This window comes from Nomascus leucogenys, chromosome 22a, assembly GCF_006542625.1.
Source record: "Nomascus leucogenys isolate Asia chromosome 22a, Asia_NLE_v1, whole genome shotgun sequence".
In the NCBI taxonomy this organism is placed as follows: Eukaryota; Metazoa; Chordata; class Mammalia; order Primates; family Hylobatidae; genus Nomascus; species Nomascus leucogenys.
Window position 1 is genome coordinate 56,705,130 of NC_044402.1, and position 18,377 is coordinate 56,723,506.

Genomic DNA, 18,377 nt, shown 5'->3' on the forward strand with positions numbered 1-18,377 from the left:
AATATTCAAAAAGAAGCTTAAGCAAAGCTTCAAAGGTGTAATTTTATTTCCCTCCTTTGCGAAAAACATGAGCTTCTGACTAGATTCTGCTTGTTTATTTTCAGAAAGCCCAATTTCCTGGTAAAACAGGTTAAATTTCCTATTATTTGAAACATAGTCTATCTGTAAAAAACATGAGTATCATTGCACTGCTTGATATGATACTGAATAACTTGTTTTCTAGTAAAGTATTTAGCTATTGTAAAATCCAGTGTATTTATTTTGTTCTTGGCAGAGCAAGCTGCTAATGTAGTTGGTCAGTTCTGGGAGAAGAAAATCAAATCCAGGTGTGTGATGGTGTAATTTGTTAATCATCTATGCCAAATTAATCATTTTTGGTAGATAACAGAGGATGGTAGCTAACATCTGATGAACATCTTTTTGGGGAAGGAGTTTGCTTTGAGTTTTATTTAAATAATTCGATTATTTGCTCCTAAATTCTTTTTTTACAAGTATACCCTCTGCCTAACATAAATATCACATAAACACTGTGAACTTAAATTCCACAGCTTTCTTAACTCAAAAGCCCAAACATCTTTATTTTGTTTTTTGAGACAGGGTCTTGCTCTTTCACCCAGGCTAGAGTGCATGCGGTGGTACAACCATAGCTCACTGTAGCCTCTATCACCCAGCTCAAGTGATTATCCCACCTCAGCCTCCCGAGTAGCAGAGACTACAGGCACATGCCACCACACCTGGCTAATTTTTTTTATTTTTAGTAGAGATGAGATCTTGCTATGTTGCCCAGGCTGGCTTGGAACTCCTGAGTTCAAGTGATTTTCCTGCCTCAGCCTCCTAAAGTGCTGGGATTACAGGTATGAGCTACTACACCCAGCCCCAAACATTCTTTAAAGGCAAAGAAACATTACTGCCCTTCTAGGACTTCAAAAGAAAAAAAGAGTTTCAAAACATTAATCTAAAAGATATTACACAATATTCTACAAGTGCTCATGTTCATGAACTGCATGTGGTATTTGGGAGGCTATGCTCAACTGTAAGCCTCACGTGGAAGGACTCTGCATTTCTAGGACTATAAACAGTAACTGGGCATTTGGGATGAATGGCTACCAGAGTCAGAGGGCCATCCACCCCAGCAAGTGGTACTATGGTATCACTTCAGGCTTCCCTAGCAAGATGAATTTGTGCCTAAATCTAGAGTTGCCTTAAGAACACAATCTAGGTTCTATTATTTTTAAAATATAAATCCAACTTTTATCTTCCTCAGATAGTTACTGAATTTCCAAACCAGCATTGGTTCTTTTTTTTAAAATACATAATAGTTAATAAGATAGATTACTATAGGACAGGCACTATGCTAAGTGCTTCACCTAATCTTAATAACTCTATGAGGTTGATGGCATTATTATTCTAATTTTACAAACAGGAACTTAATTACAGAGAGGTTAACTAAATTGCCCTAGCTCGCACAGTTACTAGACCCATTTAAATCTTAACCAAAAGCCTCATGGTGAAATCCAAGGCTCTAGACAATGATAAATGATATAATTTAAAGGGCTTCAAATCTCAAATGTTTCTTAATAAGCCTAAAAATCTTGCAATTAGATTTACTCCCTAGAACAAAACAGGGTCTGAGGCAAGTTGGGGATCATGTTCTCTGGGCGTGGGCACTCTGAAAAGATGAAAGGGGAAGTCGTAAACAGAGGCAGGGAGATGCTGAGGACAGCCTGCAAAGTCTCCACTGTCTCTAGAAGCTTCCTGGAATTTAGGATGAGTAACTATATAGCTACAAGGTTGAGAAGCCTTCTAAAAGAAGACAATAGGAGGTAAGTCTACAGCATAAAGCCCTTATTCTATAGCTGCAAGTCTCCAAAATTTGACTTAGCACATAAATAGCAATTCACATACATTCAGAAGAGATCCAGGCACAGAAGGCTTTCACATAAGCAAGGTTATACAAAACAAAAATTCTTACTTGCTATTGCTGGCACAAGAGATATTAAAACTCAGCATCCTGGTAATATTTAGAATGCATCAGATAATCTTTTCAGGAAAAACAAAACTTAACTATACAAAACTTATATATGTTAACAATGGTGTAGGAGAAATAACTACTTAATGTGACTAAAGCCACTTAACCTTTCTCAGATTCAGTTTATTCACTTATAAGATGGAAGACTCAAGATGCTCTGATTGTCTCACCACATTGTTGTAAGAAACAAAACAAAAGAAACACACGTGAAAATGATTAACTATAGAGTGAAGAAACACACACAGTCATGCATCGCTTAAGGACAGGGATATGTTCTGAGAAATGTGTTCTTAGGTGATTTCATCCTTATGTGAACATCGCAGAGTGTACTTACACAAACCTAGATGGCCTGGCCTACTTGTATACACCCACGTTAGGTGGTTTGGCCTATTGCTCCAAGGCTACAAACCTGTACATTGTGTTACTGCACTGAATACTGCAGGCAATTGTAAAACAGTGGTATTTGTGTATCTAAACATATCTCAACATAGAAAAAGGTACAGTAATAAAAGGTATACAAGAAAAAAAATTGTACACCTATACAGAACACCTACCACGAAGGGAACTTGCAGGACTGGAAGTTGTTCTGGATGAGTCAGCATGTGAGCAGTGAGTGAACGTGAAGGCCTAGGATATTACCATACACTACCATAGACTTTACAAACACTGGACACCTAGACTATATTTATTTTAAATTTTTTTTCTTTCTTTAATAATAAATCAATCTTAGCTTACTGTAACATTTTTACTGTGTAAACTATGATTTTTTTAGCTTTGACTCTGGTAGTGACACTTAGAACACAAACACTGTACGGCTGCACAAAAATACTTTCTTTATATCCTTATTCTATAAGCATTTTTCTATTTTTTATATTTTTTATTCTTTTACTTTTTAAACTTTTTTTTGTTTAAAACTAAGACACAAACACATACATAAACCTAGGCCTACAGAGGGTCAGGATCATCAATATCACTGTCTTCCACCTCCACATCTTGTCCCACTGGAAGGTCTTCAGGAGAATAACATGCATGGAGCTGCTGTCTCCTATAATAACAATGCCTTCTTCTTGAATATCTCCTGAAAGACCTGCCCAAGGCTGTTTTTTGTTTGTTCATTTGTTTTTGAGACAGGATCTCACTCTCTCACCCAGGCTAGAATGCAGTATGACTGATGATCATAGTTCACTGCAGCTTGGAACTCCCAGGCTTACATGATCTTCCTGCCTCAGTCTCCTGAGTAGTAGAGACTACAGGTACATGCCACTATGCCTGGCTAATTTTTTTAAATTTTTTCTACAGATAGGGGTCTTACTATGTTGCCCAGGCTGGTCTTGAACTCCTGGCCTCAAGTGATCCTCTTGCCTTGGCCTCCCAGGGTGCTGGGATTACAGGCATGGGTGTTTTACAGTTAACTTTTTAAAAAATAAGTAGAAGCACACTCTAAAATAATGATAGAAAGTATAGTAAACACATAAACCAGTAATATAAACATTTATTATCAAGTATTATGTACTATACATAACTGTGACTGCAGTGCAGTAGGTTTGTTTACACCCACATCACCACAAACACATAATACACTGTACCACCCATGTTACAACAGCTACGACACCACTAGGCCATAGGAACTTTTCAGCCCCATTATAATCTTATGGGACCACCGCTGAAGGTGCAGTCTGTCACTGACCGAAATGTCATTATATGGTGAATGACTGTATAGTGCTTTAATAAGTAGGAAAGCTAATTCAAAAGTAAGGTATATTCTCTGAGGAAATCTCAAAAGATATCTTCACTGTACACAGGAACAACATTTATATATAAAAATAAACCCCTTTGGGCTGGGCACGGTGGCTCACAACTGTAATCCCAACACTTTGGGAGGCCAAGGCAGGCGATCACCTGAGGTCAGGAGTTCAAGACCAGCCTGGCCAACATGGTGAAACCCTGTCTCTACAAAAATTAGCCAGGCGTGGTAGCAGGCGCCTGTAATCCCAGCTACTCGGGAGACTGAGGCAGGAGAATTGCTTGAACCCAGGAGGCAGAGGTTGCAGTGAGCCGAGATCACGCCACTGCACTCCAGCCCAGGTGACAGAGGGAGATGCTGTCTCAAAATAAAATAAAATAAAACCCCTTTGAATTTTTCAAGTTAGCTTTTCTTTCCTTAAAAAGTCTTTAAAATTGTCATTAGCTAGCTTTAGTGTACTAAAAGGATACATTAAAATAGTAACCTATTTGTATACTCTGAGAATAGGGAAACATAGCCCTTTAGAGTGAGATATAGCTTGGACCTGAACCCCAGGTAAATCTGCATTACTAAGATATATGATATTAGGCAAGTTAATTTACCTAGCTCAGTCTCAATTTCAACATCTATAATCTGGGATTAAAAATTAAAATCTCTAGCTGGGCAGTGGCTCGTGCCTATAATCCCAGCTACTCAGAAGGCTGAGGTGGGAGGATCGTTGAGGCCAGGATTTCAAGACTTGCCTGAGCAACATAATGAGATGCCCTCTCTCAAAAATTTAATTTATTAATTTGAAAAGAAAATCCCAGCTACTCAGGAAGCTGAGATGGGAAGATCAGTTGAACCCAGGAGCTCAAGACCAGCCTGGGCAACATAACGAGACTCAACTCTTAAAAAAAACCTTGAAGTTATGAAGACAAAATGAGAATCTAGCTCTAGTGTTTGGCACTTAGTAACCCTCAATAAACATTATCCACCCCAGCCCCCCTCAGAAAGAGATGTTATAAACAATCTTTCCAGATAGCAGGTTTCCTTGTATGTCACTCAGCTTTGTGGCCTCACCTTTAATACTCCCCTGTCTTTTTTGGAGGTAATATCCTCTCCCTGCTCAGCAACAGTGGCTGTGGGGCTTTCTCCATTGTTCTTGGCACCTTCATCAGTAGTCATTGTCTTTTAAGTAGAGAACCTGGTAAAAAGGAAAATATTTTAGCTGGGAAAAATATCACTTCTTTACGAATCTTGAATGCCCCTGGGAACTGAGCTCTACCTAACCTAAGATTTACTTAGGGCCAATAAGCTTAGATACCGAAAACGAAAACAAAGACATTTGCTATGAGCATGTATTGATGTCATCAGGCATGTAAATAAAACATCATCCAATTCTTTAATTTCCCATCTAGCTCTTGTCTCAAAACAGAGAACAGTACAAGTCAAGTTGGGTAGTGATTACATTCCTTAACATAACATGGTGAGAAGTGGTTCCTTCACAACTTTGAAAACATCCTTTTTCTATAGCCATATTCTTGACAGAGGATTAAGACCTTATCAGTTCTTAATAAAAGAAGTGACAATATATCAGTCACAGTGAGACACAGAACAGGCTTTAGAATCTGACAGGCCCAAGTCTGGGTCCTAGCTGCAGCTCTTGACATTTCCAATTTCCTTAATCTTGCCGAGCCTTCGTTTTTCATGTGCAAAATGGACACAGTACACTATTCATAGTTACAGTGAGGCAGCAGTGAGATAACATTTCTCAAAAGATTAGCATAGATTGGTAACTTAAACATGTTTAACCATTTATCGTCATTATTGGGCCTTCTGTAGGGTCATTTTTCATCTCCTGCCCAAAATACCTACAGAATGTTCTTCCATGTGGCATTCAAGGCCCTTCACAATCTGGCCCTAATCTATCTTTGAGTTCTAGCTGCCATTATTTGATTTTACTTTCTTTCATGCAGCTCATGCTCCAGCCAAACTAGGCCAATTCCACCTCTACAACAAACCCAGTGCTTTCCCATAGTCATTCTTCTGGTCACTCCCTTTCTTGTTTCCAAAACATCCACCTCTCTCAAATGCTACTTCTGTCATACCAACCTTGACCCTCTATTTGTAGGCCATTTTGCCCTTTTATGTACTTCCTTAGCTCTTCTCTCCATTTGTTGTCTGTAAGAGATTTATAAGACTATGCGCCTGTTAGGTTTAAAAGATCCTTCAGAGCAAGGTCCATGCTTTGTTCATATTTAGATTCCCTAGAATGCCTCTACCTTTGAGAATGGTAAGACAAAAAGCGCAAGGAATTTGTAATGGAATTTGGGGGGTTCTTCCTCTGCTCCTTACAAGCTGTTTCATGTTGGCTACCTTAACTTCTCTAAGACTTTTTTATTTACCTATGTGATTAGAATAAAAATACCTGTTTTCACAGATAATCTTCTGGATGAAGTGGTATAATGTGTATTTTTAAGGTATACTATGCAAATGTTAGCTCTTATTGTTATTGGTGGTCACCTGACAGACATTTTTTCATGCAAGGCAAGCCAGTGTAACCAACAGGCTAATCACAGGCTAAACAAAACACACCTAACCACTGCCATGATGAATTCCACACTGCTCCCTGCTTGGGCAGGAAAAATCAAGAAGGAATCACTCCTGCAGCTATTACACATTAGGCTAATAACAAACTTAAGGCCCCCTAAACTCATCTCCTGAGACTTCTTGTCTACAGAGTCAAAGAGTCTTTCTGCACTTGCAGAAAATGTCTTATTGATACAACTATAATTAGACAACTAAAACATATATTGTAGTGTTTTAACTCATTTCCAAATGACCACTATTCAGTTCAACAAAGACACAAATCCAATTGTTGTGCCCCAAAATCTTCAAATTAAAACACCAAAAACCAGGGGCTAAGTCTCTCTGCTTTAGTTTCTAGTACACTTTATACCAAACATAAAAGATCCAAATGTTTGGCTCAGGATAAGCGAAAGGGCAGAACAATCGTTCTCAAACAAACAACAAAAATTATGTACCTAGCTCTACATGAGGCAAGCTAGATAATGAGGAAAATCAGAAGAACGGGATTGGTTCTCAGCTTCTAGAAACCCACTGCTTATAACATGCTTCTGTGATGCACAGAAACTTGTAAAAGGCACCTTGATAACAGAGGGAAAAGATCTCTTAAATATTTGGAGGGTCCTGGACTGTATGCCTGGGAAAATATATGCACACAAAAAAATTTCCTGGGGATTCACAGAGATGCTGACATCCATTAATAGATCTCTGGGTGTAAAGCATTGAACAAATTAAAACCACCAGGTGAGAGGTTATTGGGAAAGTACCCCACAGATTACTTATTAAAAAAGAAAAAGGACCTTTCAAATAAAACAATCTGACTGATAACACTTTAACAAGTGATCTGCATCATAACCAAACTCTGCATCACCAATAATGAAAAAAACTGCTATTACTCTGTCTCCTAATATGATGTAGTAGTGATGTGATATAGATGTGCTATCACCTATGTGCTATCCCTATCAAAAATGTTTAACCTGAAACTAATCAAGAAGAAAAGACAAAAACAGATTGTGAAGCATTCTACAAGACCATTGGCCTAGACTCCTGAAAAATGTTAATGACATAAAGAACCAAAAAGGTGGCGTGCACCTGTAGTCCCAACTACTCAGGTGGCTGAGATGGAAGGACTATTGATTGAGCTCAGGAGTTTGAGACTGCAGTGAACTGTGATCATGCCACTGTACTCCAGCCTGGGCCGAAGGGTGAGACCCCATCTCTTAAAAGATAAAAAAAAGAGAAAGAGAGAGAGGGAGAGACGGGAGGTCTGTTCCAGATTAAAGGAGACTATAGAGATATGACAACCAAGTGTAATTAGTGATCCTTGGCTGGATCCTTGATTAGGGGACAAAATATTATAAGAACTTGGAAAAGGAGACTGCATATTAGCTTATTATTACTATATGTTGGCCTTTTGGAATGTGATATAGTATTATGGTTTTATGTAGAGTAATATCCTTGTTCATAGGAGACACATGCTGTAGTATTTAGGGGTGAGGTGTCATGATATCTGCCACTTGCTTTCAAATCATCCAAAGACAATGCTTTCTTTTGAATGTTCATCATTTGGAGTTCAGCTAAATTTTTTAATGAAAATACTGTCAATGAAGAAATGTTTTCAGGCTGGGCACAGTGGCTCACGCCTGTAACCTCAACACTTTGGGAGGCTGAGGCGGGTGGGATCACTTGAGGCCAGGAGCTTGAGACCAGCCTGGCCAACATGATGAAACCCCGTCTCTACTAAAAATACAAAAATTAGCCAGGTGTGGTGGCACACGCCTGTAATCCCAGCTACTCGGGTGGCTGAGGCACAAGAATTGCTTGAACCTGGGAGGCAGAAGTTGCAGTGAGCCGAGGTCATGCCACTGCACTCTAGCCTGGGCGACAGGGCAAGACTCTGTCTCAAAAAAAAGAGAGAGAAAAAAAAGAAACATTTTCTTTTGGTTCTGACCTTGCTATTTTGAAAATAATGGCTTGTTTAAATTCAAGTAAATAGGCAACCTGTATAAGCTGATTTACTAGTTTTCTAAATCCCATTTGATAAAGGAATTAGCTCTTCATGTTTCGGCTCCAACACTTCAAGGGATGCAAGTCATCTTAGTAATCTCAGAGGATGGCTCTTGTCAGTAGTACTGAGTCCATATGAAGAGAAGTACTATGAATAATTAAAACACAAAGATAAAAACAAGAAAACAAACTTTTGAACTTTCAAAAGCAGATAAAGCTGGAAGAATAAAGAAATAAACTGAATTTTCCAAGTATTTCCCCTTAATTCCAGTTAAGCCATTAGGAGTATAGGTTTTTGTAAGCTAACAAAACAAATAAAACTTTTCCTTGATTGAATGTTACATAAAAAAGACAGTAAGGACAGACAATTCCTAAAAACTGTCATGACACACTGAGACGGTTTCACCGTTTTTATAAGAGAAACTTTTCTTCTTTCCCTCACCCTAGGTTTATTCTGGATTTAAAATCACTATGTAGCTGTGGATATTAATCTATGATAAAGCTTACTGTGCTGAACTGTCCAAAGGTGGAAAATTGCTACCCAGTGAAAAGGGAACACACAGTTCATTCTGTTATGGACATGGCAGATAAGCATACACTCTCCTAAGTGCTAGTCAGCAAACACCTGAGACATAACAGAAAAATGAGAATACACTTAATATTTCATCAACAGTGTACTAAAAACTTCAGTTAACATAATTAAACTATCAGGTCCCCCAAATGAGAAGTCATTTTAAAGCCATATCTACCAATTCCCTATGTATATTATGTAAATTACTGTATTGTTCTCTTTGTTAAAATATCAGTGTCTTGCCTCAGATTATGCTACTAACAGGAGAGTTTTCAGAAAGATATTTCTTTGGTAAACTTATTTTTCTTCTCAGTACAAATAATTACTGAAGAAAACAAAGCTAACAGACCACACTTCCCCTGACTGAGTGCGCTGAGTTGGATAAATTACTGTTTTCAAGTAAGCAGAAAGCAAAGGATTATATTCAAACAAACAAAAAAACCCAGAAAATATTAGACTATCCAAATGTTACCATTATATACTAAAGGATGAACCTGAATACAGTATTATTCCCCTTAATATGATTTTACCCTATTTGGCCTCAAAAAGGTTGAACGACAGGACTAAGTCATCAACTTCCTCTCCCCAGGAAGATGCTGGGATGACAAGAAAAAGTTTTTAAAATCTGCAAAACTCTGAGGTGGAAAACAAGAAGTGTTCCTAACTGAACCAGAACTTTGGGGGAATTACTGAACACTACACAGCAGATGAGGTCAGACCGAAGGAGAGAGCAAAGAAGAGAAAGTTGCCTCCCAAACACCAACTGTTAAGAGCAGCTCTTCCCAGGGGAGCCTGGAGAAGCTCTAGGTCTGGGGTCAGCCCCAGAAAGCAGGAGTGAGCTAGGGGAATGCGCTGGAGAGTGGCATCTGGGGGAAAAAGCAGAAACTGTGTTTGGATCAGTTAGGCCAGGTAGGTTTCTTTCCCTCCAGGGTACACACTGTGGCTCCCATCTTTTCTTCTCTGGAAGACATAATAATCCTTATTTTTGGAGTTCGGACCCACCGCGAGGATATGTCAAGATACTTGTCTTCTTTCCTTAATTCCTGCAGGGTCCTTGATATTCTGGCCCTTAACTGCTGAAGACAAGTCTTTGCGGAATCTCCAGAAAAATTTTCTAGCATTATTTCTTTTCCTTTGATGTCTCTGTCCTCTACTTCTAGAAGTATTATTAGATAGACTTTGGACATTTTAGTTTTATCCTTCAGGTTTCTTAAGTATTTTTCTAAACCTGGGCTAAGCAACAAAATCACCTGAGGAGCTTAAAAAAGCTACTGATGCCTGGACTCCAGCCCAGAGTCTGGATTTAATTGGTCTGTGGTGGGGCCAGGGTAATGGTGTTTTCAGAAAGCATGTTAGATGATCCTAATGTGCAGTCAGATATGGGTGAGAACCACTAGACATTTCTCCCGTTTTTCATCTTTGTCTCTGGCTTTATACCCTAAGAGAAATTCTTTGATGGAATTTTTATTTATTTCTCACTGTCTCTTAAGAGACAGGGTCTTGCTCTGTTGCCCAGGCTGGAGTGCAGTGGTACCATCATAGCTCACTGCAGCCTTGAATTCCTGGGCTCAAGCAATCCTCCCCTTCAGCCGCCCTAGTAGTTCAGAATACAGACATGTGCCACCACACCTAATTTTTTTTTTTTAATTTTTTCAGAAGAGACAGGGTCTCGCTAATGTTGACCAGGCTGGTCTTGAAGTGATCCTGGGCTCAAGTGATCCTCCCACTTCATCCTCTCAAAGTGCTAGGATTATAAGAGTGAGCCACCACACCTGGCCTGATGGAACTTTTACATCACCATTTGGTCATCAGCTATGTTCAATATATCATTTAGTGTGCTCAAGGGATTTTTAAAAGAATTTAGTGGCCAGGTGAGGTGGCTCAAGCCTGTAATCCTAGCACTTTGGCAGGCCAAAGTGGCCAGATGACTTGAGGTCAGGAGTTCGAGACAAGCCTGGCCAACATGGAAAAACCCCATCTCTACTGAAAATACAAAAATTAGCTGGGCATGGTGGTGGGCACCTGTAATTCCAGCTACTCGGGAGGCTGAGACAGGAGAATCGCTTGAACCCTGGAGATGGAGGTTGCAGTGAGCGGAGATTGCGCCATTGCACTCCAGCCTCGAGGACAAGAGTGAAACTCCATCTCAAAAAAAAAAAAAAAAAAAAAAAAGGCCAGGCGGGGTGGCTCATACCTGTAATCCCAGCACTTTGGGAGGCCAAGGCAGACAGATCACGAGGTCAGGAGATCCAGACCATCCTGGCTAACATGGTGAAACCCTGTCTCTACTAAAAATACAAAATATTAGCCGGGCGTGGTGGCAAGCACCTGTAGTCCCGGCTACTTGGGAGGCTGAGGCAGAAGAATGGCGTGAACCCGGGAGGCAGAGCTTGCAGTGAGCCAAGATCGCGCCACTGCACTCCAGCCTGGGCGACAGAGCGAGACTCTGTCTCAAAAAAAAAAAAAAAAAAGAATTTAGTAATAATGTTTTTTTATATATTCTTATCAGATTGCTCATTTTCTTAGCACTAAGTCTTTAGTTTGTAGATGCAATTACCTCTGAAATATTTCTGAAGATACTATTGAGAATAAAATGGAGCATTTCTTATGAGTAAGTATTTGGCTAAAAGGTTTTTTTTTTTCAAAGAAAAAAAATGCCTCGACCTTCTGGGAGGTGGCATTTTGTGTATCCTCTAGCATCTCCCAAGAACACTAGGCAGTGGGGATTCTCTGAAGTTTGAGAAGGTAAGAACTGAAAATAAGAGAAAGGTAGCATATTGTAAACATAAAAGTTAAAAGTAGAAGAGAGATGTACAGAGAAGCAAAAGTCACAGGTGAGAAGTTTGATACTTATACTAGGGTTATAAAAGGGAAACATGAAATGCTTTGGGTGAAAGGGGAGTAGAGAGCAAAGGCTTGAGAAAAGAACCAGACAGGCTTAAATGTATATAGGGAAAAGAATCAAGGGGAGATGAAAAAGTCATGATGCAAGAATAGCATGGATCTGTTCATCAACTAAACACAGATCACTTAGTTCCAGCTAAATTTTAACTGTATGGCTAAATAAAAGTATTTCAAAGTTTTTCCTTAAAAGGATGGTCATGGGAATGTTAGAGTAAAATTTGGCAAATGCATACTATAAAAATATACAGTTTTTGAAAAGGATGAGATAAATCTATACAGTAGAGAATCATTTAGCTAAGAGTCTAAACAAAAACATCCAAACAATTAAATTGGGAAAATATTTTGTAAATGTTCATCCATTATAAAAGAATGTCAGGCGCAGTGGCTCACACCTGTAATCCCAGTACTTTGGGATGTCAAGGCTTGAGCCCAGGAGTTTGAGACCAGCTTGGACAACACAGTGAGACCCGATCTCTGCTAAAAATAAAAAATACACGCCTGTGGTCCCAGCTACTGGAAAGGCTGAGGCAGGAGTATCACGCCATGGTTGCGCCACTGCACTGCAGCCTGGGCAACAGAGCAAGATATTGTCAAAAAAAAAAAAAAAAAAAAGGAAAAAAGAATAGCATTGTAGTAAATGAAGTGTATTGTTATGGCGCATAGTGCCCAGTGATGATTTGGCTATCTGGACCATTAAAAAAAAAAAGTCTGTTGATGATGCCACAATGGGCTAATACATGTAACACAAACAGTGTAATTTATTTTTTATTTTTTTAAATTTTTTGAGACAGACTCTTGCTCTGTTGCCTAGGCTGGAGTGCAGTAGCCTGATCTTGGCTCACTGCAATCTCCACCTCCTAGGTTCAAATGATACTCCTGCCTCAGCTTCCTGAGTAGCTGGGATTACAGGTGTGCGCCACCAATGCCCATCTAATTTTTGTATTTTTAGTAGAGATAGGGTTTCGCCATGTTAGCCAGGCTGGTCTCAAACTCCTCCAGCTCAAGTGACCCGCCCGCCTCAGCCTCCCAAAGTGCTGGGATCACAGACATGAGCCACCGCACCTGGCACAAAGTGTAATTTATGGCAATATATTTGCAGCCACCAACCACGGTTCCCAGTTGTTTGCAGATTTTGATGGGTGGGTGGGTGTGATCATTTTAGAGCACTGGATTACAATTATGCAAATATTGTTCATTACATGCCAAAATGTCTTTTTCATTGTTTTCCCTTTAAGACAGCTAACTTCTGAAAATATCACTAATATGGAGCAGGTGAGGTCTTACCCATTCCACATAAACAATCTTCTAATACTCACATGAAAAGACAGATGGATTTTCAAGAGGTACTACTAAGTGAATGGTGAGTTGCAGAATGATTTGTAACATGATCCTATTTCCGAGAGGAAAAAAGTATATATGTGTTTGTATATTTGCTTATATATAGAAGAATTTTGGAAAGATAACTTACCAAGCTGCTAAAACAGTGTTACCTCTGGAGAATGAGATTTGGGAGGATAAGAAAGAATTTTCACTTCTTAGATTTTATTTTTATATTATTTAAATAGTTTAACATTAAACATGTATTACTTTCATGATCTTTTTAAACTTAGGGAAAAAAGATGAAACATTTCATGGTTCCACTCATCAGGACTTTCTATTCTTTCTCTTCAATTTAATTCAAACATTTTAGAGTGCTTTTTATGGAGAGCAAGAGAACTCTGGCTGGGGTATGTTGAGCAAGGGGTGCTTGTGCGATGTCCAGAAGGTTATCAGAGATAAGGCCTGAGCTCAGGAGAGAAGTGTGGGTGACAGTTATATGTTGGGGAGTCACCAGATTCTACACAATAATTAAGATAAAAAGTACTGTTGCAATTATATACTACTAAGCAAATAAAACCATGGCTTTAAAACTTTTAATGTCCAAGTCTCACTTCTGATTAGGTTGAGCATTCCTAATTGGAAAAATCCAAAATCCAAGATGCTCCAAACTCTGAAACTTTTTGAATTCTAACATGATGCCACAAGTGAAAAACTCCACACCTAATACTTCTGTTTTCTAATGGTTCAAGGTATACAAATTTTATTTAATGCACAAAATTATTAAAAATATTGTATACTGCACTGTTTTTGTTTAACTTGTGGACAAAGACTTATGGTTAGGTGCAAAAAATAAATCCTCTTTTGCAACCCAGAACTCATTGTTCAGTATGAGTTTTGATACATATAAGAAGGGATATTATGATACCTGCGACAGTTAACTGATGGGAGTATTGATAGCCATAAAGGTTGGTTCCAGGCCAGGCGCAGTGGCTCAAGCCTGCAATCCCCACACCAAAGCAGGAGTTATTGCTTGAAACCAGGAGTTCAAGACCACCCTGGGAAAGAAAGTAACAAACACCTCATCTTCACAAAAATTTAAAAATTAGCTGGGTATTGGGGTATGTGCCTGTAGCTGCAGCTACTCAGGAAGGGGTGGCTGAGAAAAAAGGATTGAGCTCAGGAGTTGGAGGCTGCACTGAGCTTTGATGGCACCACTGTACTCCAGCCTGGGTAACAAAGACCCTGTCTCTTAATAAAAAAAGATTGATTCTAGGACTGTAGAATAGACAGTTAAACAGCATGGGATATGAGGGAAGTCCTCAGCAGTATTAATTTTGCATTCCAATTTCATGTTGATGATACATATGATGGCTTTTTGTTTTAATGGAGTTATCTTGAGAACATGATATCTGGAGTTAAAGGTATTGGCATATTCCACACATCTGTACTATTCTTGAGTGTCATCACTTAGGAATGAATATGATTTGAATTCATTCATGTTAAGAGAGGGCTCAAATTGAGAACCAGGCAGATCCACCACCTACAGTAAAAAGGACCCTAAAGTAAATTGGTTGAAGAAATTAGATCCCAAAGATTCTTGGTGAATTTTGAAATCTTCATCAGTATATCCATATTAAAAGGAGATGACAGAAGCCAAAATAAAAGAATTATGGGCTGACAGGAAAACTGGATTAAAATAAGCATCAGTTTCATTAAAAATGGCTAACTTGAAGATAAATCTTTTGACTCCAGCTCTTTAGAGGATCTAAAGTGGCCCTGATGGCTAGTGGAAGAAATCACAACATGGAATTCCATGAATAAAAATTTATTGACTTTAAAAAAATAAAAAATAAATAAAAATAAAAATAGTGTATGATATTACCTTCAGGCTGTGTGTGTAAGTACATATGAACATAAATAAATTTCATGTTTACACCTGGGTTCCATCCCCAAGATACTATATCTCATGTGTGCATATGGTCAATTGACAATGTCACCATGGGCTAATACATGTGATACAAACAGTGTGGTTTATCATAGTTATTTACAGCAAACAACCACAGTTCCTTATTGTTTGTAGATTTTGGTGGGTACAATCATTTTAGAACACTGGATTATAATTATGCAAATATTATGCATTACATGCCAAAATATCTTTTTCCCCTTAGAGAAATTTGCAAATATTCCAAAATCTGAAAAAATCCAAGATCCAAAACACTTCTTGTCCCAAGCATTTTGGATAAATGATATTTGACAACCTGTAATACTTTCGGCAGCATAACTGAATAATTAAAACTCAAACCATCACTAAAGAAGTCAGCAAGACGACTATGATGGATTTTAAAAGATCTACAGCACTTAGTGTCTGAAGTTACTGTACTATTCCCCTCATTGTCTTTTAATACCATACCATACCACTGTTCAAATAAAACTATTTACTGCTATTTTACCCCCTGAAGCAACCTGAATCCTTCTCTGGCACTTTCTTTCCTGACTTTATTCATTGCTTTTTTTTTTTTTCCCAGATGGAGTCTTGCTCTTGTCGCCCAGGCTGGAGTGCAATGGCACGATCTCAGATCACTGCAACCTCCGCCTCCTGGGTTCAAGCGATTCTCCTGCCTCAGCCTCCCGAGTAGCTGGGATTACAGGCATGCGCCGCCATGCCCGGCTAATTTTATGCATTGCCTCTTATCTCTCATAAGCTGTATCCAGCTCTGTACCAAGACAACAGACCCCTTAGCTCAAAGGTACATCTGATAGGCATCACTGTTAAAGTTATGGCAGCAGCTGGGTCCAGTGCCAAGTGCCTGTACCTCCAGCAACTTTGGAGGTTGAGGTGGGAGGATCGCTTGAGCCCAGGAATTGAAGTCTAGCCTGAGCAACATAGTGAAACCCTGACTCTTAAAAAAAAGTAGTTGTGGGCCGGGCTCAGTGGCTCACGACTGTAATCCCAGCACTTTGGGAGGCCAATGTGGGTAGATCAGTTGAGGCCAGCCTGGCCAACATAGTGAGATCCCATCTCTAAAAAGAAACAGAAATTTAAAATAATAATAATAAATTAATTGAAAGCTGAAGGATAAGTAGGAGCCATTCACTTATTTATTCAACAACTATCTACTGAACACCTACTATGTGCCAGACACTGTTGTAGTGTAGATACAGCATTAAACAACAGAAAACAATTTCTGTCTCCATGGAACTTACATTTTGACAAGCGTGCAGACAGTAGGAATGAGCCCCTATTAGTTGTCCAGGTTTTTTATAGAAAGTCAAATTTCTACCTGTGCCACAGTGGTAGAGTAACTTGAGGTGATTCACCAGGGCCAAAGAGTTTGGTTCTAAGTCTCCTGATGATTTCTAGGAACGAGCCAACAAGGTAACATATAAGAAAAGTCTATAAACACTATACATGTAGAGAATGTGTCCTATTCATTTTGTACTCCCACCACCTAGTATAAGTAAATGGCATAGGAGCAGTACTCAATAAATGATGAGATGAATCACAATTTTCAAAATCACAGTCAATGTAAAGATGGCAAAACATCAGACACTATAAAGAATCAGTGCTGAAATACCATTACAAGCTAAGTATATTCCTTCTCTAAATTTAATCTGAAAAATCTAATCTGGAGAATTACACTGTACCTGAGCGTTTAACTATAAAAGTAAAAATAAAATTCTGTTCTAATCAGGAGTACTAATTAAGAACACCCAAGCATAATTAAAATCTATCTCTGAAGTGCATTATAAGAGTATGTCTGTGCATACACAACACATAGCAGATTTACCTTATTAATTAGATTAGTTTGGTTTAAATATGGACAGTCAAGAACAAAGGACCACACCTAGCTGCCAATATTTGAGTATACATTAACTAGCAACTGGAGGAAGAGATGTTTCAGACTTGAGACGCAGATAGAAAAACCCAACACAAAAGTTTTATGTAATACTGTATCCTCTTCTAGTACTATCTCATTAAAACACTTATATAAATTGTTTCCCAAAGTCCATTATATACCTAAGAGAAAAACTGTACAAGAATAGCATTTGAGTCTGTGTAGAAAGAATAAAAAACCTTGGCCATCTTAAATCCCCATCTTAAATTCCATAAAAATATGGAAGGAAGAAATGGCCAATAAACTCAGATCTACTATTAACTAGCTGTGGAATCTTTGGCCCTCACTCAGTTTTTCCATCTATACTTTTCAGGGGTTAGACTAGAATCGTATCTAAGGTTTATTCCAACTCTATTATTTTGTATTTATTCATTAAAAAGTAATTTATAAATATATGTTTTACTTTTGGGGAAAATGAGGTTTGCTGTGTGGAAGGAAAAACAATTCCCAAGGGATAGAAAGTTATCTTAACAATACGGAATTCATTTTCCATTTCAACCCTCTGGCAAAATATGAATTCTGAGCTTTACCCACTTACATGTGGTATTAGTTTTCTACAGATGCCATGAGAAATTAACACAAACAGGCCGGGCAAAGTGGCTCATGCTTGTAATCCCAGCACTTTGGGAGGCCGAGGCAGGTGGATCACTTGAGGTCAGGAGTTCGAGATTTGAGACCAGCCTGGCCAACACAGTGAAAACCCATCTCTACTAAAAATACAAAATTTAGCAAGGCATGGTGGCACGTGCCTGTAATCCCAGCCACTTGGGTGGCTGAGGCAGGAGAATTGCTTGAACCCAGGAGGTGGAGGTTGCAGTGAGGTGAGATCTTGCCACTGCACTCCAGCCTGGGGAAACAGCAAGACTCCATCTCAAAAAAAAAGAAAAGAAAAAGAAAAAAAGCCGGGCATGGTGGCTCACGGCTGTAATCCTAGCACTTTGGGAGGCTGAGGCGGGTGGATCACAAGGTCAAGAGATCGAGACCATCCTGTCTAACACAGTGAAACCCTGTCTCTACTAAAAATACAAAAAAAATTAGCCAGGCGTGGTGGCGGGCGCCTGCAGTCCCAGCTACTCAGGAGGCTGAGGCAGGAGAATGGCGTGAACCCGGGAGGCGGAGCTTGCAGTGAGCCAAGATCGCACCACTGCACTCCAGCCTGGATGACAAAGCGAGACTCCATCTCAAGGAAAAAAAAAAAAAAAAATCAACACAAACTTAATAATACCAATTTACCACCTTACAGTTCTGGAGATCAGAAGTCCAGAATGGGTCTCACTGGGCTAAAATCAAGGCATTGGCAGGGTTGCATTCCTTCTGGAGGCTCTGGGAGAGCACTCA

At 39.1% G+C, this 18,377-nt stretch overlaps 1 protein-coding gene and 1 pseudogene across 1 annotated transcript in view; one reads left to right on the forward strand and one right to left on the reverse strand.

The window, feature by feature from the left end:
* The window catches only part of FKBP5 (FKBP prolyl isomerase 5), a 113,668-nt gene that overhangs the window by 64,041 nt on the left and 31,250 nt on the right, over positions 1-18,377 (reverse strand). The window contains exon 2 of the mRNA XM_030802745.1: positions 4,836-4,959. Coding sequence (XP_030658605.1) covers positions 4,836-4,940 — 105 coding nt within the window. The 5' untranslated portion in view covers positions 4,941-4,959. The remainder of the gene's footprint in view (positions 1-4,835; positions 4,960-18,377) is intronic.
* LOC115832680 lies at positions 13,941-14,061 on the forward strand (annotated as a pseudogene).